Source organism: Cebidichthys violaceus, unplaced genomic scaffold, assembly GCF_023349555.1.
Source record: "Cebidichthys violaceus isolate CVI_PGR_0920_01 unplaced genomic scaffold, fCebVio1.0.p SCAF_3, whole genome shotgun sequence".
Taxonomy (NCBI): domain Eukaryota; kingdom Metazoa; phylum Chordata; class Actinopteri; order Perciformes; family Stichaeidae; genus Cebidichthys; species Cebidichthys violaceus.
This window is the reverse complement of record NW_027176483.1, coordinates 15,559,915-15,583,604: the sequence shown is the minus strand read 5'-3', so window position 1 is coordinate 15,583,604 and position 23,690 is coordinate 15,559,915. Positions and strand designations below refer to the sequence as shown.

The window sequence follows — 23,690 nt, the reverse complement described above, 5'->3', positions numbered from 1 at the left end:
GTGGTTGTGTTACCTGGTCTCATTGATCGATTCTCACACTTTGAATAGCAGGCTGCACTGCTTTGTTAGCATTTATTGCACATGCACAGCATATATTATTGAATGGTGTTTGCATTGTTGACATGAAATATTTCTCAATTACACATAGGCCAATGGGACCTCCGTGTTTACATTGCATCCATCATTTTACAGAAGGGCCAGCTTATCATACTGTGTTAGTCATCACAGTTAGTTGAAGAATCCATGTGTTTGCTGTAAGGGAATAACACATCATCCCATACTGGGATGTATTCATTACTAGAGGCGAAATATGGGAGAGTGTGAAATACTGGATGTGTTGGTTTTTGTGGCTGGGCTGTTACAGTGTGGTTCACACTTGTCACATCCAGATGGAGAACATTTTCTAAAAGATGAGTTGGAGGACAACCCCCCCCTCCATCTTTTTCTGTCATTCTTCAAATTTGAGTGAGCTAGAGGGACCTACAAGATAGAAATATAGATCAAAGCATGGTTCATCATTCACCTCTTACCCCCACTTTAGATACAAGCATCACAGAGCATAACACATATAGCATGTTATATTTAGTTGGTATCTGTCTGTATCGTGGTTCTGTAACAAAGACAATGGCAGAGTTAATATTTGGGGCTGTTCTGATATTTAATTATTTTAGGAATGCATTGTTTTTTATCTTTGCTGTCAGCCCCCCAGCTATAACCTTTTTATTTTCTCTCTGAGGGTATCTGAATGGCCGCTGCTCTTCTACTAATTCTTGTACTTTCTACACACACTGAAGCTTCAGCTCTCCCCAGGCAATCTAGTGATGGAGAGTTCTTATCTCTGATGTAGGCCACCACAGAACTGTAGCTCAGCCAGTTTTCCCAGCTGTAAAAAAAAAAAGGATAATAATACAGACACAGTGCATGATAAAAACTCGTATCTTTAATTGAGGCATCGATGCTGACATATCAATTCCAAGATTAAATCAATTCTCATTTAGTTGGTGAAACTCCTGCTGACATGCCATCTAGTCTGTGCTATGCTGTGCCATTTCAATTAACAAATAACAGTTGTTTGTGAAAATACCCCTCTCCTTGACTTAATTGTCCGTCAATGTATATCAGAACTGCATATTTTCTTTTCTTTTCACTCAGAACAGTCAGATTTCTATTTTATACTGTCTGCAGGTTTGCAAACTCCATCGAGAACAGCTTGCAAAGACATTTGGCAACATTCACACCAACAAACCAGCATTTAAATTAGCATTTTTCCAAACATGAAGATCATTTCAGATTTGCCACTATTGCAGCCATTCTATCGACACCTTTTCATTCTGCCTAGATTAAATATAAAGCGATCACCACATGCATTTATGCTGTGCTTTATATCTTCAATGCTACTAGAATTACAGTGCACGGTAATGGAAAAGTAAAAAGTATCCCCAGTCATCATTTTGAGGAAAAAATGCAGTAGATATGCTGCTTCACATTATATGTCAAGAACTATGAAAGCAGTTTGTCTTTCAGGGACATTTAATGGACAACTACATCTAATGCAGAATGAAGTCAGACATTTAAATGGTTGACAAAAAAACTAAACTTCTCTTTCCAGTGGGTCCCCATCAAGAGCACACATTTTTTTAATTCTTGTATTGCTTTTATGAATCTGGGTCTCCATCTAGTTAATGGTACTGCAGGCACAACAAGATAGCAACTTAAGAACTACATTACCTTTTATTGGTGACCTGAATGTACCTCAGCACATATCTTTGTGTGTAAACACTCATGTAAACTGCTCATTACATTCAAGCTTATCTTCCTGTTGTTATGTGAAGGTTGCCATGGTGTGAAAACATAAATCACTTTAACCAGTAAGAAATGGCCATTAGTCTGTCCCCGTGGATATAATGGATTATCACAATCTGATCCCATGTGGCTTTTTGCTGATCCCTCTGAGCAGGTCAGCAGCCATTGGCTGCAGCGAGATCTCTTCCTGCAGGACTGGACGCACAATGCATCCGTCCCAGGAATTCATTAATTAAAATTTTTTATGTATGTGGCATATGTATTTAGTCATGGCTGTGCCCTTTCTTGTTTAGTGCTCTTGAAGATATAATGTGAACTAAAGTAATAAATGACTGAGGGGTAGAGTTATGTAATCACTTAAAACGTGGTGTTGGGATTTAGATTAGAGCGCTTGCTCATGCTTCACACGTACCTCATGTACAACGATTGGACTGCTCACACAGCAGCTGTACCCCTCTCCTTGCTCCTCTCTCTCTCTCTCTCTCTCTCTCTCTCTCTCTCTCTCTCTCTCTTCCTCTTCATCATTCACGGCTCCCCCCTACCTTCAGTGGCTCTGTAGCTCAGTCCTCCAGCTCGCCTGCACAGTCTTCCCCCCTCTGCTCTTGTCTTCCAAGGTCGACTTTGAGCTCTGGTTTGCATAGAGACAAGAATAGCAGGTGCACTGCAGAATGCCACCGCTGCTCTCGCTGGGTGTGCGTGCGTGTGTGTGTGTGCATGTCTGAATGCATTCTAGTGGAGCTTTGCAGCGTCAAGCTTCAGTTTTAGAGGATGTCCGAAGACTGCAGGCAGACGGGATGCAGATGTTTCTTACCAGCATGGCCGGGAAAGCAGCTTAGTCTGCGGAAAAGGAGAGAGAGCTGCTGCTGCTGCACTAAACTGTGACTCCTTCTGACCCTCATCTCCCTCCTTCCGTCTCTCCTTCTGTCTCCTCTCTTTCATCGGAGCCGATATTTGGGAGCTGCATTTAAGAGGGAGCAGGAAGGAGGTCACTTTGGGAATTATCTGCTGAGGAAGCCAACAGTGTTCCCTTTGAAAGGACGTCATGCTCTGAGAGTCTTTATTTAAAATCTCTGTCTCTCCGCTGTCTCTGGTCCTCCCTTCCTCCTCCTCCTCCTCCTCCTCCTCCTCCTCCTCCTCTTCCTCGGGCCGGTTCCCAGCAGAGTCCCGGTTCCACCATGTCCTTGGCGTTCTGTGGGAACGAGAATAACTCGGCGGCTTATAACGTGGACAGGGGGGTTCTGAATAACGGCTGTTTCCTGGATGCCCTCAATGTGGTGCCACATGTCTTCCTCCTCTTCATCACCTTCCCCATCCTCTTCATCGGTGAGTGTCGCTGGGAGGTGAGATCCTCAGCTTTTCACATCACCTCCCCCTGCACAGACCACACACACCCAGCACACTCTCTCTCTCTCTCTCTCTCTCACACACACACACACACACATACACACATACACACACACACACACACACACACACACACACACACATAGATGACACAAAGATTGATGAGCTTCAACATGCTCTCTATATGTCTCTCTCAGTTCTTGCTCTATCACTTAGCTCACTTTTACATGTGATGAGTGAACTATCAAGTGCTTATTTTTGTGTAAAGTCTAATGAAACACTTTTCACACACTTTCATTCCCTGAGTTAAAACACCCTCTCTGGGTGTTGGCTGTCCCATAGCCAAGGTCAGAAATACAAGTCTCTCTATGGTAGAAGGAGGTAAGGACATATTTCTTGAGCTGCAAGCAAATGTGACTCCCCTGATGAATGCACAGACGAAGCAGATGCCATAATGCTGGCATTAGGTTACACCTCCTTTGCTCCTGACCATTCTATTAGTGTCATTATTGGTGTGTAACAGCTCTGCGTCGCCGCACACAGTCCCACATGCACCGGCTTGATAGTCTTCCTTCTCATGTCAGTGTGTCTGTGTCCACTATGTGACAAAATATTGACGCTTCAAACAACTGGTTTGGCTCTGTGTTCCTGTTGTTCACTGGATATGCAACCTATCGGATTATATCTAACACACAGAGACAATGTCTTCCTCAGTGACACATTACACTCCCAGTTCATTCCAATGTGTCTTTGTGCTGCATGCATACATGCTTCCATATATTATCACATTTCTAAATTTGTGTTTATTTTCATGTTTATATGTTTTTGTAGTAAGGTATTCTCTGATACTTCAGCTTTCAGTGTCGTTTCTGTCACCATTATTAGAACTCTTTTTTTTTTTTTTAGAAGTCTTTTAACATTCATATTTTCATCAGCCTAAATTGTGACAAATTTGGAGATTCCTTTACTTTTCATGCTGTCATCAATTAAAATGTAAATTTTACAAAGATAAAGATAAAGAGGTTTTTATTGCCATTGTAGCAATACAACAAAATTCAGTTTGGTAGCCCTCAGCCAGCCAGCAGTAGCGAATACCAAAGATCTGCTAAACTAATGACTTCCCCATCATTATATAGCAAATGTTAGCATGCTTACACACAAAGCTAAGATGGTGAACATGGTAAACATCATGCACCTGCTAACTGTCAGCATGTTAGCATTGTCTGCTAGTATGGCTGTAAACTATTAGTCTTTTTAAAAAAAAAAAATCAGTTGAAGTTGCCCCCATGAATGTTTGGTTTCTCATTTTTAAAAACATGTTCCTTCTTTAACAGGAGAAAAAAACAACAACAACAGAATTATGCTAATTAGCCGACCAAAGGCGGAGAGGCAAAAACAGCCACTAATAGGCCTGTGAGTCTGTTGTCCCCAAGAGAACCTGTCTTGGAACTGATAGCTGCAGTGATTTATCGCTCTGCCCTGTCACCTTGAGCAATACGGCTATCACTAACAACTTTGTCATCAAAGAAAAGCCTTGGGGGTTTCTGTCCACCTTTAAAAACTGTATTCTGCGCTGCGTTCTGCCCTGCAGCTATTTGTACTGTAGTGTGTTGCTCTTTAGAGTGCTGACTCATCAGTTACAGTCACCTCAAAGTTACCAAAGTCAGGGAATGCTGTGGATATAATTGCACCCCAACACCTTTATAAGACCAGCCTTCACAGAGGAGGATTATTATACCTCAGAGAGAGAGAGAGAGAGAAACAACTGAAACAGTTGATTATCAACATAGTTGATGATTTATTTTTCTGTTGATCGACTAATCGCATATGAATAAGTCCATGTAAATTATAATCAAAAACATAATTACTTAAAGAGATTTTGTTTTATATCTTAGAAAATGTCCCTGATGTAAAGCACAACATTGGAATGCTGTGTGTGTGTGTGTGTGTGTGTGTGTGTGTGTGTGTGTGTGTGTGTGCGTGTGCGTGTGCGTGTGTGTGTGTGTGTGTGTGTGTGTGTGTGCGTGTGCGTGTTTGTATTTGTGAGTGCTAGCTTGTGCCAACACTTCTCAGAGAGATAAACAGTCCAACAGCTAAGGTGCCAACAACAGAGGACTCATTAACATAATCTGGTCATCAGAGATGTGTTTTAGGACAGCAGTGACTCGCATTAATGAATTGCACTTTGATGACTGAATCATTGTTATATTGTAGTCTCAGTTGAGACAAACATCATCAAGTTAATGACTAAGGACAAAGAAGCTGGAGACACAAGCTACAGTAATAAAGTACAGTAATAAAGTACAGCTACAGTAATTTACTTTAGGGTTTTAGGCCAGCAGCCATCTGGCAACTCTAACTTTCTTATGTGCCAAACATCGAACGATGTACTGAATGTGATAATAATACAAGTTTCCTGAACTCTGAAAACTTAACTGGTAGTCATTACCCCCAGCAGACCTTTCCTTTTAGTGTACTTTTCATTCAGCTTCGCTGTTAGTATGAGAACACTTTGTTATGCAGCTCATGATGTTCAAGGTTCCACTGGGAGTATAAAGCACTATTTAAAGACTGTTATTGAGTGCACATATACAGCTAAGAAAAAACAACTTTTGTCATTTTAATCTATCTTTACATTTTCTGACTGTCTGCTGGTGTCCGTCTTTTATTTCTCTGTCTCTGGCTGTGTATTTAAAGTGACACTTTATTTGCTGTCTCGTGTTTGAGGCTGGGGCAGCCAGAGTTCAAAGGTCCACATCCACCACAGCACCTGGCTTCACTTTCCTGGTCACAACCTGCGCTGGCTCCTCACCTTTGTCCTGCTCTTCATCCTCGTCTGTGAGATTGCAGAGGGCATTGTCTCCGATGGGTATGTTTGACAAATTTTTCTAAATAACCATTCTAACCTGCAAGTGTAAGTGATGTTTTTGTCATGAACATTCGGCTCTGATGATGTGGCTATTCGCTTTTAGCAATAATTATTCCAATTATTATTATTATTTACTAATTTACTCACCTCAAACTCACAAACTCAGCAACAGTTTTTCTGCAGACTGGAGGCAGGTAACTACAGTGATTGTTGCTGAAGTGAATAGAAGAGCTCTGCTCAACTCTTCACCAGGCTTTTCTGCGCCTGTGCTGTGCTGACAGCCTTTCACATTAGTGAAAATCATTTTGTGCTTTTTCTTCCTCTATCTGGTTTTCATTTGCAGGTTCAGCGAATCCCCCCATCTTCACTTGTACATGCCTGCAGGTCTGGCCTTCATGGCTGGTATCACCTCTATTATCTACTATCATAACATCGAGACCTCCAACTTCCCCAAACTACTATTAGGTACAGTATTCTTAAATTCAGCTATCCTTTGTTTTCTTTCTCATCTGCCTTAAATTACAGAGGAAAGGTTTACTGAGCACAGTAAACCTTTTCTCTGTTCTCAAATAATATCAAACTGACCCTTTTTATGTTGTTTACTTCTTGGTGTCAGAACAACAGCAGATTCAAACTGCACGAGCTCTTCAAGATGATATAATTATAAACTGAGTCAGTGCAACCATTTACTGATGAATAGGTCATTACATTCAGATAGGACTGGGAAATGAATGAGGACAATATCATCTAGTCTAATTGTTCTGGTAGTTATTAATTATCCCTTTTCATACTTCAATTTACTTTGGTGAAAGATTTACAGTTTTCTGTGTTTTTAACAAGAATATATTTTTTCTTGTTATTATTTTCATTTCCCTTTACGACCTGTGATAATTAATTCACCATAATACGATATCCCCATAGCAACAACATAGTTATTTTAATGTTAAACAAGAGATACAGTAAGACATACACTGTATTCTTGGTCAGCTGTCAACGAGTGATATATCTCTTCATTGATCAGCATGTCACCCATTTGAAATACATCAATTAACTTTATTTCATGTCAATATTACTCTTCACCTTAGTCCATTAGTTTTGGTCCCATCTTTTGCTTCTATAATGATCACTCTGTGTGCTTCTCTTCGACTGTTCTTCTCCTCCTCATGCACCATTAACTTCAGTGTTCAGCTCACAATACCTTACTAGCCACTCTCATCAAGTCGATCAGCCACCTTCGACTTTTCAATCTCTATATCGCAGTCAGTCTCTTAAGGAAAGTGGTGGAGCAGTGCTGGGTTCACCATTGCATGAACAGAAATGAATCTCCCTTATCAAAGATCAAAGATCTTCATGGAGTAAAGACAATTGACTGACTTGCTATTTAGTGGATGAAAGATGTTGATCTTGCAGCTCTTAAACACACATTGGTGATGTGTTGCTGTTGGCATTTGCCGAGAGGAGGAAACGCAGAAGACCAGGGTGGACGAAAGAAGTAGAAAACATTGAGCCATGGCTATATATATATATATATATATATATATATATATATATATATATATATATATATATATATATATATATATATATTTATTTATTTATTTATTTATTTATTTTTTTTGGACTAGTCATATAATGTGACTAGGTTGACAAAGCACACCTACATATTGCTTTTTTCTACAAATCCAACAAATCTAGTTTCAGACAAACAACAAACAAAACACAACTCCCGCTCTAATATAACCGGTCATTTTGGCTCGCCCAGTGATTTGCTGTCTTTTTCTGATCCCTGCTAAATCTCCTCAGCCCTGCTGATTTACTGGGTGCTGGCCTTCATCATGAAGACTATCAAGTTTGCCAAGTACACTGAGCACGGCATCGGCCCCAGGCAGCTACGCTTCTGCATCACCGGACTGCTGGTGCTGCTGTATGGACTCCTACTAGCTGTGGAGATCAATGTGATCATGGGAAGGGTAAGTCTGTGTGTGATGTCTTGTATGTATGTAGCCAGCGGATTGTGGCCTATTTTTAGCTCCATTCACTGACTCCAGTGGTCATTGATCAGTAAAGCTGTCTAGGTTGGGATGAAAATAGTTTAGATGCAATGATGCTGCCTGTTTGTTTTTGAAAAACTAAACTTCATGGTGGTGCCGGATGAAAGGTCAGTGGATCACTAAAGTCATTTGGCTTCATCCTGTGAGGGCCATAAATGTCTATACAAAATTCCACTGTAATCCATCAAATTGTTGAGATATTTCAGATGAATCAAAGTGGTGAACCGACTGGCTGACCAACAGCCGGACATTGCCATTCCTAAAGCTGTGCTGCTGGCATGGCTAAAAACATTTTTAGAGGAACAAAAGCACAAACTTCTCATGAAAAACGCAACAAAAATAAAACACACCTAGAATCATCATCAAAGCAAGGACAAATGAAACAATCGAGATTATAGTTTAAGGCCAGATCCTTTCAGCTTAATGAAACCGACAATAAGAGCCGCTGCCATCTGACTAGTATGAGGTTTAATTAAAGATGTTCTAGTCTGGTGCCACACTAAACTGGATCTGTATGTTCATGAACTTCTTGTGAGTCATTTATCATTTGTCTGGCTGTATTGTATGCATTGCACAACAAGTCGATTATGGTCATCGCTTTTTGACATTTTCAGTCATCCAACCCTTTTTGAACACAATGAAGAAAATGTCAAACTGGTGCACACATTTTCCTCTGGACATTTTAGAGTGTGTTTGTGTCTGTTAACCTCTGCACTAAGCACAGATCTCTTATTGAATCGGACTCCCTGGTGTGAACAGAGAACAAAGAAAGGGATTCTCCCATCATGCTCTGCACTCAGTCTGTTGAAGCACACTCTCAGCATTATCCATTTGTTGTAGTATCTTTCTGGATCATAGCTGTGTTTTAGCCGCATTTGTCAGTATGTTTTAAATAAGCTCTTTTATAGGAATTCAGTTGTACAGTAAAAAATATGTTTTTGCTTTCTATTTACATTTTTATGATTAAATGTTTCTGACTGATTATTAAGTGATTTTCAATCATCACATTTTCAATAATCCTTTTTTTGACTGTTTGATTGGCTTCCATCACCAAAAACTGCTAGTCCTTCATTACATTATTACAGTCATTTAGCAGACACTTTTATCCAAAGCAACTTACAATTCAGTATCTATCTATATACCGTAGGCACAGCTACAGGAGCAATTTTTGGGGTTAAGTGTCTTGCTCAAGGACACATTGACATGAGACTAGTGGAGCAGGAGCCGGGGATCGAATCTCTGACCCTCTGATTGAAAGACAGCCCTGCTCTCCACTTAGCCACGGTCACCCCACTCCAATCCTTCCGATTGTTGAATCAAATTCAACTAATTAATATCTAACAAGACATGAATTTGCAAAACACAGTTGGTGAATATTATTCTTGTCTTGACTGATAAAACAACATCATGAAAACAGAATATTATGAAACCTGCAGTATAATGAAATAATGTGATTTGTGTTTGTGTTTATAAATAGTAACCAGTGTTTGGATTCTGTATTTCATCTGCCAGTCACTGACCTAGTTTCCATAAAGCTTAAAAACATGCTTTGACTCTGTTTCACTGTTTTCATATTATATTGTGAGGCTACCTTTTAGTGCATCACTTCTATTATTTTCTATTTCTTTTATTCAGTTCAGTCTAACGGTTGCGAAAGTAGAACAGATGAAAATGTTTTAAGAGTGTTTTAAACTGTCATATCTGTTGTGTTGTAACTCTAATATGTAGAGTATTGAGGAAATTATCATTATTATCTAATCAATGTCTAATCAGCAGCTGCATGTTTTTATATTCACCCTCGATAGTCCAATAATAAATCAAACTTGTCTTTCTCTCCTTGTTATCACAGCGCTACATGTGCTACTCCGACCCCACAGAGGTGAAGCCCCCCGAGGACCTCCAGGACCTGGGTGTTCGTTTCCTGCAACCCTTCGTCAACCTGTTGTCCAAAGCCACCTACTGGTGGATGAACACCTTCATTACCGCCGCTCACAGACGACCCATTGACCTCAAAGTCATCGGCAAACTGCCCATCGCCATGAGAGCCCTCACCAACTACATAAAGCTACGGAAGGCCTTCGAAGACCAGAAGGTTAGTGCACCGACTGACTGGTTCAGTGTTGTTAATCTTTACTCCTTTGTGGAAAACATGGGATTGCCGCCTAGTGCTGGAATCAACTCGGCCCATTGACCGTTGGAGTATCACGTAAGTAAATGTTACATGAGTTAATGCTGTGCCATTTTCTACCATGTGCATTTTCAAAGAGATTGGAGGGACGCTCTTTTTTCTGAAATAGTTCCCAATATTTGACATTTTCTGCAGAATTTTGTGGGAGATGTGTTTGATTTTAGATCTGAAGTCTTGAAACTGATGTAGTGGAAATCAAAAGCATCACTTCTTGCGTCATTGGTGCTGAATAAATAAACACGGATGTATCAAGCACTGGTGCAGATGGCAATTGAAAGTAACAGAAGATATTTTGGGAAGGAAATCTGAAAAAAGTGAGTGATAATGTTAGGCTGTTTCCCCCATGACTTCTGGCTTTTGTCAGAAGTGAAATGGTATTTTTACGCAAATAACACAGCAAATGTCTGCATTTGAAAGGTTATTGTCTTATTTTAAGCAAACATAATTGGCAAACCAGATCACAAAATAGGAGAAAACTGCTATATCTTTCTGAATGTGGTGATTCATCAAGGAATCAACTTGGATCTCCCACAGTCACGAATACGGATGTAATTATTTATGTAAGAGCTTAGAGTGCAGCTTTTTTGTCTCTTTATGGACCCACTTTGAGCACATTTGTTAGTTTACTGTCTTAATAAATCTTGTATTTGTTATGTTGAATTGCTGTCTGTTAGTCATGCATGCATGAAGGGATCTGGGAATCCTACAAGATATCGGGTTTCTTTTTTTTTAATACAGCTGTTCTCATTAAAGACGTTGATCTCTGTCCTGTGATGACTCATCCCTGGCTGATCTGGGACCATCAAACTATATTCACGTCACAGAGATGATTAGTCAACAGTATAAACACTGAAACGTCACTCTGCCTTTAAACATGCACACAGGCTCAAGCTTATTCTCAAGCTTATTCTTTCTTCTTTTATTTTGAAAAATACAGTTTCACATCACAAAATTGAATGTGGTTCTTCCGCTGTCTACCTTTAGACAGCATATTAGACAGAATATTAGATACCGGCTTGGGGTTTTTCAGTGTAATAGTTGTTATCTTGTCCATGCAACTTTGTGGGTTTCGTCTTGTAGTCAAAAGACATGCAGATTTAGTAAACTGTAACATGTGCTAGACTCTCTTTTCTTCGGAGTACCGTTGGCTCTCATCCATTGCATGCTGGAATACTTGTGCACCCTATGACTTTAAGCTGGTATAGAAAGTGGGTGGGTGGATGAATGCTGTTCAATACAACAACAAGGATTTGCTGGTTTGATGACATGGAACAAAGTCACTTTCGACAAAAATGGTGCAATGCAACACACTGAAAAAGGCTTAAACGGTTTTGTTCACTGAGTTTATCCTCATATGCAACCAACTTATAAATGAAGAGTGTTGTTCCAAAATGTAATAGCTGGCATTTTGAAAATCAAACAGCACTTCCTCCTATAAATTGAAATATTGACACATTTTCACTTCCTCCTTTCTTTTGCGTTACATATCATTTCTCCTTCTTTCCTCTCTTTCTCACTTTTTGCGCAAGTGTCAGCGGTCAGAGGTGAGGGGCCTCCTGTACAGGTCATTGTTTTCCAGTGTTTAGAAGGTCACAGAGATTCGTCACTGCTGCATATGCGTCCGATGTGAACACAACCCCCTTTACTCCGTTAGAAGCAAAGGATGAGAGAGATTGAGAGATCCCAGTGGAGAGGTGGTGGGGGTGGGGCATTTAGAGGAGAACCCAGAGGCGGCGGATCATTCCCATTCTACTGTGAACGAGGCGACATCTCGACCCCTGTGAGCTGAAAGCACTGCGCTTCATGGGAAGCTAGAATCACTCTGCATGTGTGAGAAGAAACGTCCTCCTTCCTTCTCCTTTGAACCCAAGGTAGAAAGAAAGGATGTGTGAGTGTTTATTTGTGTGTGTGACGTGCACAGTGACACAGGGTCTGTGTGAAGGCTGAGATTCATGAATATGGAAAGATAGAGACACATGTTATCAGTCACGTCTGTTTTCACAGTTATGTGAATGAATATGTCAAGCTTGCAGAGATGCACACAAACACACACAAAATGTTCTGGGAGTGTTTACTGCACCGTGACAGTCCAGATGTTTTCCTCTGATTATTGCTAACTAACTGAACCAAGATGTTGTCTTGTTGGGAAGTTAATATATTGTTAACCTTATAAATCTATACTAATTAAGATCAGAAGCTCTTCCAGTCTGCTTTCAAAAAATCTATTCAATTTGATTTTTAATGATGTAGGATTTTCTTTTGAAAACCCTCTGCCTGTTTTGACCTGCTGTTTAATTCTCATCCTCTGCATCACTGTCAGGGTTTTCTAGCATCATCAGTTTAAGAGCAGTTCAACATGACTGGCTGAGCTCCACTGTGAAAATCACCATTAATCATCACATCCCATGATGTAGCAGCACCGTGCAGTATGGGAGCCCCGAATTTGACCTAATTTTTCCAGGTTTCTGTTGCAGTGGGGGAGCGACTCTTGAGTTAATGGTGTCAGCTTTTATGTTCAAGCAATAACTTTCTAGCAGGCTGTATTGTCTAACCTTGCTGCTTTTTCTCTTGTTGTGCTACCAGCACAGCTCCACAGAGAAATGGCTGTGTATATTGTTTGGTGCAAAGAAATAACAAACCAATTTGCACTGATGAAACAACATGGATGTTCTGATAGATGGTGATTTATATGTGGGATTTTGATTTTAATAATCCAAATCCTTTAAAGTAATGTAGACAGAATTGTTATCCTGTTACTGCCGATAAGCTGTATTCAGCTAATGACATTCTCTGAATGCTGTTCATTTCCCTAATCATATTTACTTAGCATGCTGATATATTTCCTACTCTGACCCCCTTTCTTTTTATCTTCCCTCAGAGGCCTCAGAGCACAACTCCCCAGGGCCCAAAGATGATCTGGCAGGCCTTGAGGAAAGCATACGGCAGACCTCTCATTCTCAGCATCACATTCCGCTTCCTGGCCGACTTGCTGGGCTTCGCCGGCCCTCTCTGCATCTCCGGCATCGTCCACCACATCAGCAAGGACAACCGCACCATTCAGCAGCCGGTGAGGTGTCAACCATACTGCCATGCACACAATAGTAACGCAACCTAACCTAACCTAACCTAATGAAACTTGTGATTTGTGATAAAATGCGTAATATGGTCCGTTCCCTGAAGAAGGCTGCGGGATACGGTCATAAGCTCCAGAGCTAATAAGTTAACTTTGAGTGTGATAGAGAGGTAAAATGTACATTTTTTTTGTACATGTGTGTGCTGCCAAATTACACCCAGAATTTTTACACGATCATTGCACAAATTATTTTTGTTCAGTTTTTGTTTGTCAGAAAATGCAACAACCTGGTTTCATCTTTGTTTCATTCTCTTTCAACGAATGTCAGTTAAAAAATGTTCTCCTCTGCTGCTGTTTTTTTTTTTTTTACATCTCCATTAAAAAACGTATTGTTAACTAACATTACATACTTAATAAATGAGCAGCACAGTTTGGGAAAAAGTGATCCTTAGTTATAATATATTAAGAGCTTAAGAACTCAGAAACAGACAAACACAGCATCAGCAGACATGACAGACACATCACAAGGCTTCCTTTTACTTCTTAAAGGTCACTGTTACAGTTTGATGATGCCCTCTCTCCCACCTGTTCTCTATTAATTTAATTCTCATTAAATATTAATGAGACCTATTGCTGGTGGAGCTGTCTCGGTTTCTTAAATTACACTCAGGCATCCTTCTGTAAGAACAACTCTTCGATTATTAGTTTGAAAGTGACCTCCAAAACAAGCCAGTGGAATATCAAAAGTTAATTTGAAATGGTTACAAAAAATTGCCATGCACTCAAAGTAAATCCTCTCGACTGTGTGTCATTTTGGAGAGAGGACTGAAAATAGGCTTGTTTGTGAAATAGTGACATAGAGCCAATGACTGTAGCAGGACAGCGTTTCTGGGACTTATATAGGTCAGAAATGTGTTATTGGCAGTGAGATGAGAAAGAAGGCAGATAAATGTCAAGGATGATTGGATGTGGAGTGGAGCCACATTTCTAATCAATAATTTGTAGTTCCTCCTCAGTGAATGCTCTCTACCTGATGCAGAATTAATTTGTCTTTGAGGGAGATGCCGTATCCATCTCTGGTAGCTGAGCCGGACTCTTATTTGGTTTCCATCTCAAACCACACATACTGTATCTGCTGTGCGATACACTCTGACGGCTCCTCTTCATTTCATTTTGATGGAGTGTCATATGCAACGTTGTAGCCTGCTGTGAAATCGAAATGATACATTTTAAATAGATATGGTAACCCTCGACTTTTGAAGCGACTAGCAGGAACAATATTAGTTGAAAGTCATCACTGACAGAGCTGAATCCAATCCTGTACAGATCAGCTTGTGTGATTGACCTTGTTGAGGCCCATGCCTGTCTAAACTGGTCGATATGTCTATCTCCCCCTCTCTCTACCTGTCCGTGTTTCCAGATGAGGTTGCTGGGAATCTATTTCATATCCTCCAGGGAGTTTCTAGAGAATGCATATGTGCTGGCTGTGCTGCTCTTCATTGCCCTGCTCCTGCAGAGGACCTTTCTCCAGGCCTCCTACTATGTGGCCATTGAAACAGGCATCAACCTGCGCGGGGCCATACAGGTACAGGAAGTATTCCATGTAACATATGACAGATTATGGAGGTTCTACTGTTTGTCCACATGGATGTGAATGCGGTTGTCTTCTCCCCAGACAAAAATCTACAACAAGATCACGCGGCTGTGCACCTCCAACATGTCCATGGGCGAGTTAACTGTTGCTCAGATCTGTAACCTGGTTGCCATTGATACCAACCAGCTCATGTGGTTCTTCTTCCTCTGTCCTAACTTGTGGGCCATGCCAGTACAGGTAGGAAACATGTTTTTCTACTTTATTAAGTAATAACTTCTTACTTGCTACATTCGTAAGGTCCACAGCTACTCCACAATCCCTTAACACACAACTATGAATCAAGTTGTACATTGCGTCACAATACATTGTGTAATTTTAATTTTTGCCATTAAGCTGCCTGTCCGTTATTGCATTTCTCTTTCGTTGTTTATTGTGTATTATTGCACTGTTGTATTTGTGTTAACGTTTAAATTGTGTTTGCCACACTACATTTCTTCATCATGCCGTGCGTTGTCTTTTCTCATCAGGCTGATGTAGGGCAAAGCTCTCTTTACAATCATGTGGGAAATAAAGGATTGTATACAGAGATGTGAAGTCTGAGAGGAGCGTCAGGTGTTATAGCCCCTATGGGAGTTAGAAAAGATTCATTGTGAATGTGAGCAGTCAATTCCACTTCATTCTTTGTAATGCTGTGCTATAAATGGATTGTGTAAGTCAGGACCCAGTACTGTATAATCAATGTTGTTATTCATATACTATTAAGTCCTCAGGAGAAAGTAGAGTTGGATACAAACATAATGGTAAATCATAAAAATACAATTTCAGCAACTATTTGGTTACCATTCTATTCAAGATATTTTCTTGTCATATTTACCTGCTGTTTCTTTTTTCCCTCTGGCCTCTCTCATTTTATACAAATGGAAAAAAATAGAAACAGAAATACAGTTACACAAATTGTTACATTTGTATTTACCCGCTGCTGCCGCGTGTTGATTTATTGACACTCCATGCCAGGGGAGGTGCAGGGAAATCAAAGCTCTGGGAAACCATAAATAGCTGTCACAACAATCATAGCTGTGGCAAAGATGACTGAGAATATACGAGGATTTGACGTCTTTTAAATACCGATGACCACAAGACTTTAAAGAACACAATCATTTCATTTCATTGTCATTTAGAGAGGGACATGTGGATGATTTAGACTTACAAACACAATCAGTTGCATGTTATTCATATTATTCATAGTATACAAAACGTAATACATTGAAATTCAATGTTGGCATAATTTATCAAATGTGATCTGCTGATTTGGAACCCATAAAAGAAATGTATTTGTCACTGCAGACGATTTGACCAACAAACAGATTTTGTTTTCAATGGCTCAATTCCATCAATTGTCCCAGTAAGCCACGCCAGTGAGCCAGCATGCACAATACCAGATTCCTGGAATTAGTCACCAACTCTTTTGCTCAAATTTATTTCTATTTGTTTAATATCCCAGTGGTCTGTTGAATTAGAGGCAATGATGATAATAATGATAACTTTATATATACAGCAAAGCGGCAAAAACGAGGCAATAATAACACTGTGTGATACCTTAAGCAGCGTGACGCTTTTTACATCTCACAGTTAAATCAGGTGGGATTCATGTGAGAAGCTGACAGAAACCGTGTGGGGGTTGGTGCTTCACAACTGAACATTACCATTTGCATTGCCATGGTTACAGACTCGTACAGAAGGCAACCACTGTAAAAAAGGACTCAATTCCATCAATTGTCCCAGTAAGCCGAGCCAGTGAGCAAAACATCATCATGTGACAGATGAAGAAGGGGGTGTGCGAATGTGAAATGTCACATCCATCTCCATCTGGTTCTGTGTCTCCTGGGGATTCCTGAATCCGGCATGTGCTCAGTGTGATGCCAAAGACAGTGGGTTGGCTGGAAAGGAGCCAAGGACAGGTGGAAACATCATGTAAACCGAGAGAGAGCGAGAGATACTATATGTGGAAAATGAAAAAAAGCTTTCATCAATATTTAATTTTGAATTCTTATTCATTGTTCAATTTACTGATTGATGCATAAAGAGTTGTGTAAATTAACTCTAGTTGTGTATAGAGATGTGAAGCTTTGATGTGAAGCTTTGCATGTTCCTTCACTTGTAAACATGCACATTGTATACATCCAGTTAAATAATGATGTCTCTACAAAGGCTGTTGTTATCAAAAATGTTTTTTTAAACTGTATGTCACTTGCTTGACATATTCTTGCGTGTATGATATTATGCTTCTCACAAAGTGGTGCAATGTGATAATAAGTTTTCTTATTAATCAATTAAAGGTTGAATTATATGTTCTTTCTTCTCTCAGATTGTTGTGGGAGTGATTCTGCTCTACTACCTCTTGGGAATCAGTGCCTTGATTGGAGCGACCGTCATCGCTGTGTTAGCTCCTGTACAGTACTTTGTGGCCACCAAGCTGTCCCATACACAAAAGAGCACCCTGGTGAGGATTTATATTGTTCTTCTACAGAGATACAGCATTGTATGTGACTATTATGATTTATTTTTAGCAGTGCTAGCAGTTGTGGATGGCGATGTCTTTTGGTCGGGCAGGCGGTTAAGTGGTCAGTCCACCACTTCGGTCCAGACTGAAATGTCTCAATAATATAAGATGCTATTATTAAAGCTTTTATTATCATCATCATTCTATTATATCCACTGCTGCTGTTATTATTAGTAGTAATAATGTTTCTATTATTATATCTGATATTATTGGTGCTACTACTGCTGTTAATGCTTTCATTACATGTATGATTTCTGTCATATGTTGTAACTTCACTACGTTGTTCATTCTGTTCACACGACATCTATTGAAGTTCTGCCCATCCTGGAAGAGAGATCCCTCCTCAGTTACTCTCCCTGAGGTTTCTTATGGGATTTTCAGCTTTTTTTGGGGGGGGATTGAGTTTTTCCTTATTCGATGCGAGGGTAAAGGACATATTCTGTTCAGATTATAAAGCCCTCTAAGGGATATTTGTGACATTGGGCAATACATATAAAACTGAACTGAATTCAATTTGTTTTTTAGAGGAATGTCTCAACAACCCCCGAGGAGGAAATCATTTAGGTGATCCCCGACTTTTCATTTAGTACCACCATGAGGTTAACATTTGTTGTTCAGAGTGAAATCTCTATTAGATGGAATGCCATACAATTTGCTGCAGACTTACAAGGTCTTTGTCAATTTTCCCCTGACTTTTCATCTTGCATCGTCATCAGGTCAAAACTTCAGTTTGTCTTTGGTTTACTTTGCAATGAGCATTAAGGCCTCACAGAGCTGCTAGTGTAGCTTCAGACTGTTTGTTTTGGTATAATATGTTGAAATCAAGTGAATTTTATAAACAAATCATTCCAGTGCATCACGGAGAAAGTAAACTAAACGCCTTTCTGCTGCTTCCAACTGCTGCAAAGCAACTATATGTAATGATACTGTTTCCTACAGCCCTTGATAGAGCATGGCTTTATACCAGGGAAAAACACTTGCTTAGATGGCTCAGATGTTTGTGTTGGGATTGAACCCAGAGATGTACATTACAGTCATTTAGCAGATGCTTTTATCCAAAGCGACTTACAATTCAGTATCTATCTACACACCGTAGACGCAGCTACGGAACCAATTTTGGGGTTAAGAGTCTTGCTCAAGGACACATTGACATGACACTAGCAGAGCAGGTTCGGGGATCGAACTGCCGACCCTCTGATTGAAAGGCGGCCCTGCACTTAGTCACGGTCACCCCAGGAGAGGTGATTACGCTCATGTCGTCCTCTAGATCAGGGGTCGGCAACCTTTGGCACGCGTGCCACGGGTGGCACGCCGCGGCATAAACACTGGCACGCTGGCACCTCGGTGTTAATACGATCCTCACTTTATCTGTCCCGTTTTCAAAATAAAAGTATCTGCCTCTGTGTCTGTGAGCGTTTGACTGCCTGTATGTGTGACTGTGTCCTGCTTCTTTACGAGTCGGCACTAGGACCCGGAGGACACCACTGCGTGCATTTGATGTTGGAGTGTGGCCATTGGTCAGTTAGGTTGCAGGCGCGCGAATTTCAGATCAAAGTGAATGACCAAGCGCGCTGTCCGCTGTCTTCGTACAGCCCTGCGGGTCTCTCTCTCCCTCTCTCCGCTCACTGATCTCTCTCTCTCTCTCTCTCTCTCTCTCTCTCTCTCTCTCTCTCTCTCTCTCTCTCTCTCTCTCTCTCTCTCTCTCTCTCTCTCTCTCTCCCCGCTCACTGATCTCTCTCTCTCACGCCGCTCACTGATCGCTACAATAACAGCTATTTCCTCATGCAGACTTTAACTGGACAACAGCTGCTAGTAAAGACAACAAGGTCAGCAATGCCTGTAATCAGTTGTCCGCGTTAAATTAACCTGGTAGTCGATCGCGGGTGTCTACGTCATCGTTTCCAAACGTATGCGTTTCCGTCCGTCCACACGAATACGCTACCCGGAGTTTTCAAAGTTATCCGGCTACGGGATCGTTTCTAAACTTATCCGTTTACGGTGCTTGAAAACGCCGGCGTGGTGTGGACGCTCAGTGTAACCGTAGCAAAACATATGCGTTTCCAAACGAAAACGGAGTAGTGTGGATGTACTCTGAGAGTACATCCACATTGAGAGTACATCCACATTACTCCGTTTTCAGTTAGTCAGATGCTCTTTTTGAAAGCTTGCCAAATAAAGAAACGATCAAGTCACGAATAAAGGACATTCCCACGTCAGCTAGAAGTCAGCAGGTGTTCTCACACATGTGCTCAGCCCCACCCGCAGTCGGTTAACAACGGAGCACTCTGAGGTATGTTTGCATCTCAAAGTAACTAACTACAAGCCCCAGATCACAGAGCTCAGTCAAGCAAAGCAGGGCCAGGGATCACACTGACTGTCTGGTAGGCATCTGATCATTTGATTTTGCCTCAGCCTACACTTAGTTTTAGTTTAAATGTGTAGCTGTTTGTTCATGTCTTTGAAATGTTGATGTGGCTATTTTGTTAAGAATACAGATATACTGTTATTGTTTTGAGATGTGCTCTATGGATAGAATAAAATTCCAGGTATATTGGAAATGTTTTTGTATTTTGTGTCATAATTTAACCTTGCGTTATTGTTGATAATGGCACACTAGATGAGAAGAAAATTTCAAACTGGCTCTCCATGTCACAAAGGTTGCCGACCCCTGCTCTAGATGAACCATTACGGCTGTTTAATAAAAGTCTCCCTTTTCCACTTGCAGGAATACTCCAGTGAACGTCTAAAGAAGACCAACGAGCTGCTGCGAGGCATCAAGCTGCTGAAGCTGTACGCCTGGGAACACATCTTCTGTGACAGCGTGGAGGGGACCAGACGCAAAGAGCTCACCAGTCTGCAGGCCTTCGCTCTTTACACATCCATATCTAGTAAAGCACTTTGCTCTGTTCTCTTACATTTGAGCTTATGAAATATGTGTGCAAAAAGTGAAATGTTTCTTCCTCAGAAAAAAAAAATTACAGGGAGGCACAAGGCTTTGCAGTGTATCACTTTTTACTTGATTATTGTGTTTCTATTGTAGTTCCACCTTTACTCAACCCCACAATTTCCAGTCAACATCTAAAATTCAACACATACGTATAAAAATAACTGGATGTAAAGGTAATTAATGTTTGAGGCATGGCTAACATGGATTATTGTACTTCCAATCATTCCCCATTTACAGTACCGAAGAAATCACTGCACAATATGATAGATATTTGTTTTCTACAGATTTCTGTCTTACTTTCCAGGTGAACAGTGGCTGCAGTCTGCACGGCTCCAGTCCTGTAATAGACTGTGTTGAAATCTAAAATCAATGATTGCATAGTGAAGAGGAGTGAGCGATCATAATTTCCTCCCTGACAACAGAGAGTAATGGAACAGAACAATTTTATGACAGTAATAGAAACCAAGATTGAATCACCATTAATGCAAAGCTGAGACTACTCTGTCACTGCAGTAACAACCTTGTTTTTATCTTTTTTAGATAATATTTCATGACTTTTTTTAAAATTTATTGCATAGTTGACAACGGTGGGTCACAGAATATAATGGGCAGTAAAAAAAAGGGGATTACGTGCAGCAGATGTCCCTACACAGGATGTTGTGATTACCCAGTATGCACTTGCAGACTGCTGATCTAACGCAACAAATGAGTCGCTTATTTGTGAGTCTGTCTAATTGGTTTCAAAAAAGTTTCTATAAAGTCATGGATAAAGTCAAGGATTCATCCTAAATGTAACCAAGTAATATTTAAGAGAATATCTGTGAGCTGACATGGACAAATTACTGCCTATTTAGTGAAAATGTAGGCAGGCCATAGAAAACTAGTTATTCTCTACTTTACATTGTTTATTTTCACTGGGTTAAATCTCGGTCATTCTCCTGTTTGTTTCTTTTCTGCTTTCAGTTTTCATGAATGCAGCTATTCCGATTGCAGCTGTATTGACGGTGAGTTTGAATTCTAGCTCTGTCATTAATTCCTGTTGACTTCCCCCTGTGTGAATGACAGAGCAGAGACAGTGTCCAGTGACATTTCAAAGGGACAGCGGGGGGCTCTCTGACACTAAATCATGCCTTTATTTATAGAAGTCTTTCATGGTTGTAGACTTGAGTGGTGACAAATAAGAAAAGACCGACAGATACCAGGTAGAGGGATGATTATACACAACAGACGAAGACAAGTGATTCTTCTTTGATTCTATCAAGCTCCTCAGACTTTTCATAGGACAATTCAAGTTCAACAGCAACTTGATGCTGAATAACTTCTGTTTTTCTTTGCTGGGGTTTCACCTTGAACAGACCTTTAGTGTCTATCAGCCAGTCGAGCAGTTCAAGGGTTTAAGGATCTAAATCCATGCTGCTGAGACTAACCTCAGCCATTTTGTCCTTCCTCTCATCCTGCAGACGTTTGTGGTTCATGTTCACATCTCCAAGGACGCTGATCTTTCTCCAGCTGTGGCCTTTGCCTCTCTGTCCCTCTTTCACATCCTGGTCACCCCCCTCTTCCTGCTCTCCAGCGTGGTGCGCTCCACCGTGAAGGCTCTTGTTAGGTGAGAAACTAGAATATAATTGTCACAGTAGAAAGCAACGTCAGATTTATCATCCTAATGCAGATTTTCTTTTACATAAATTAACAAAAATACAGTTTCATGATCTCAAGATAAACTAGGAAATCTCGTTTGATTTTGAATGAATGTTTGCGGAAGTAGTTGAAACAGAAACAGAAACACTGACACTAAACAGATAAACCTTCCTTGACTATAACTGCAGAGAGGAGTGCCAAACTGCACAAGATGTCTTGACAATAGCTTACAATAAAGTAAGAGCACTTGAGAATGATGGATGCAGCACACCACAGAAGTAATCTTCTAAAATAAACTCTCATCTCTCTTAAAGGTTCAGAAAAAGCAACACTTGTTCTATGTACTCTACTATGGGATAATTATAAGATCAGTATTGAAGGGAAAACATTTCACCTGAGCTACGAGTGTACATGTGGAAAAGAATTTAGGTACTCACTTTCCAAATATAATTAGACGGTGAAATGCGACAAAAATATGTAATTTTCAGCAGGCAGTCTAATTAAACAAAAAAGTAATTAAATAAAAGGTGTTTTGAGGAAGTGTGAGTCACCGCAACCACAAGAGTTCCTTGAGCATGCAGCCATAACTGACCAACCAGTTTGCTGCAGCAGAATGCGAGATTAGACAGAGGTACTCACTCACGCACACACACCCACACACACGCATACACTCGAGCGATCGCATGATTCTCCTGGCGGAGATAAAGATGATTTACTGTCCTCTAAGGACGTGTCATAAAGTCAATGAAGCTGAACTCTTTTCCTTGAGACTGTATAGGCAATGAGAGCGTGTCAGTTTAAATCGCATTATCTCCAGCATTACGTACTGAAAGTGATCACAGGGCAGGAGTGTAATGAGTGGGGATGATGAAACTGGGATCACGCGTTTTCTATATGGGCCTTTAGGAGGCCAGCTGAAATAGCTGTGCTGGTGTAAGCACCTTATTTTAACTAGAGTGTCTTTTCTTTTTTGAATGTGGAAGCTGCCTGCGAGATTTGAGATGTCTATTTTTAGGGGCTGTGTGATCTGACGCACTTTGTCAAACACTAGGGATAAAAAAAAATAACAGTTTAGATTCAGTTTATCTTCACATCTCAACATAAGAGAATGTTTCTTTGTAGAAAAAAAAGCTAATAAACTAATATGGTGAATACAAAGTCATTGTGCAACTTTAAATAAATCTCTTTAGATTTAGTGCTGAATAATAGCATCAGTCAATCTTCCTGTGGAAACTTTACATTTTTCAGGTGCCATTCTCATTTAACCTTGCTGTTGATGACGCTTCTCACATTGGTGTTGCTGCTGCAGTGTCTCTAACTGTGGCATGTTACCAGTACTTCTCTACTCTACACTGAATGTCTTTATCTATGAGACATATGGATACATAGATGAATTAACTGAAGGACATTAGTCCCAGTGTCAGCTGGGACATTTAGCACAGATTTAGTAATTAGATTTAAATGGCCTTTATCAGGGAAGCATTTGTTCTCATTTAGGTAGTGAAGTAGAAGATAAGTGATTTGAGATGTAGAGATACGTGAGTGTGCATGACAGGGAGAGAAAGTGAAAGCTTGTTGCTAGTGAACCTCTTTCCAATCATTTTCCGTTTTGTTTCACTGAAT

The 23,690-nt window shown here is 40.4% G+C and overlaps 1 protein-coding gene across 3 annotated transcripts in view; it reads left to right on the top strand.

Moving 5' to 3' along the window:
* The window catches only part of abcc8 (ATP-binding cassette, sub-family C (CFTR/MRP), member 8), a 53,070-nt gene that overhangs the window by 460 nt on the left and 28,920 nt on the right, over window positions 1–23,690 (top strand). For 2 of the 3 annotated variants that reach the window (XM_068722477.1, XM_068722475.1), the window contains exons 2-13: window positions 2,961–3,126; window positions 5,875–6,016; window positions 6,360–6,481; window positions 7,820–7,986; window positions 9,917–10,159; window positions 13,134–13,322; window positions 14,749–14,913; window positions 15,004–15,159; window positions 17,288–17,422; window positions 20,208–20,370; window positions 21,393–21,433; window positions 21,890–22,035. In XM_068722477.1, the coding sequence (XP_068578578.1) occupies window positions 2,961–3,126; window positions 5,875–6,016; window positions 6,360–6,481; window positions 7,820–7,986; window positions 9,917–10,159; window positions 13,134–13,322; window positions 14,749–14,913; window positions 15,004–15,159; window positions 17,288–17,422; window positions 20,208–20,370; window positions 21,393–21,433; window positions 21,890–22,035 (1,835 nt within the window). The remainder of the gene's footprint in view (window positions 1–2,960; window positions 3,127–5,874; window positions 6,017–6,359; window positions 6,482–7,819; window positions 7,987–9,916; window positions 10,160–13,133; window positions 13,323–14,748; window positions 14,914–15,003; window positions 15,160–17,287; window positions 17,423–20,207; window positions 20,371–21,392; window positions 21,434–21,889; window positions 22,036–23,690) is intronic. The other variant, XM_068722476.1, reaches the window with a different exon arrangement.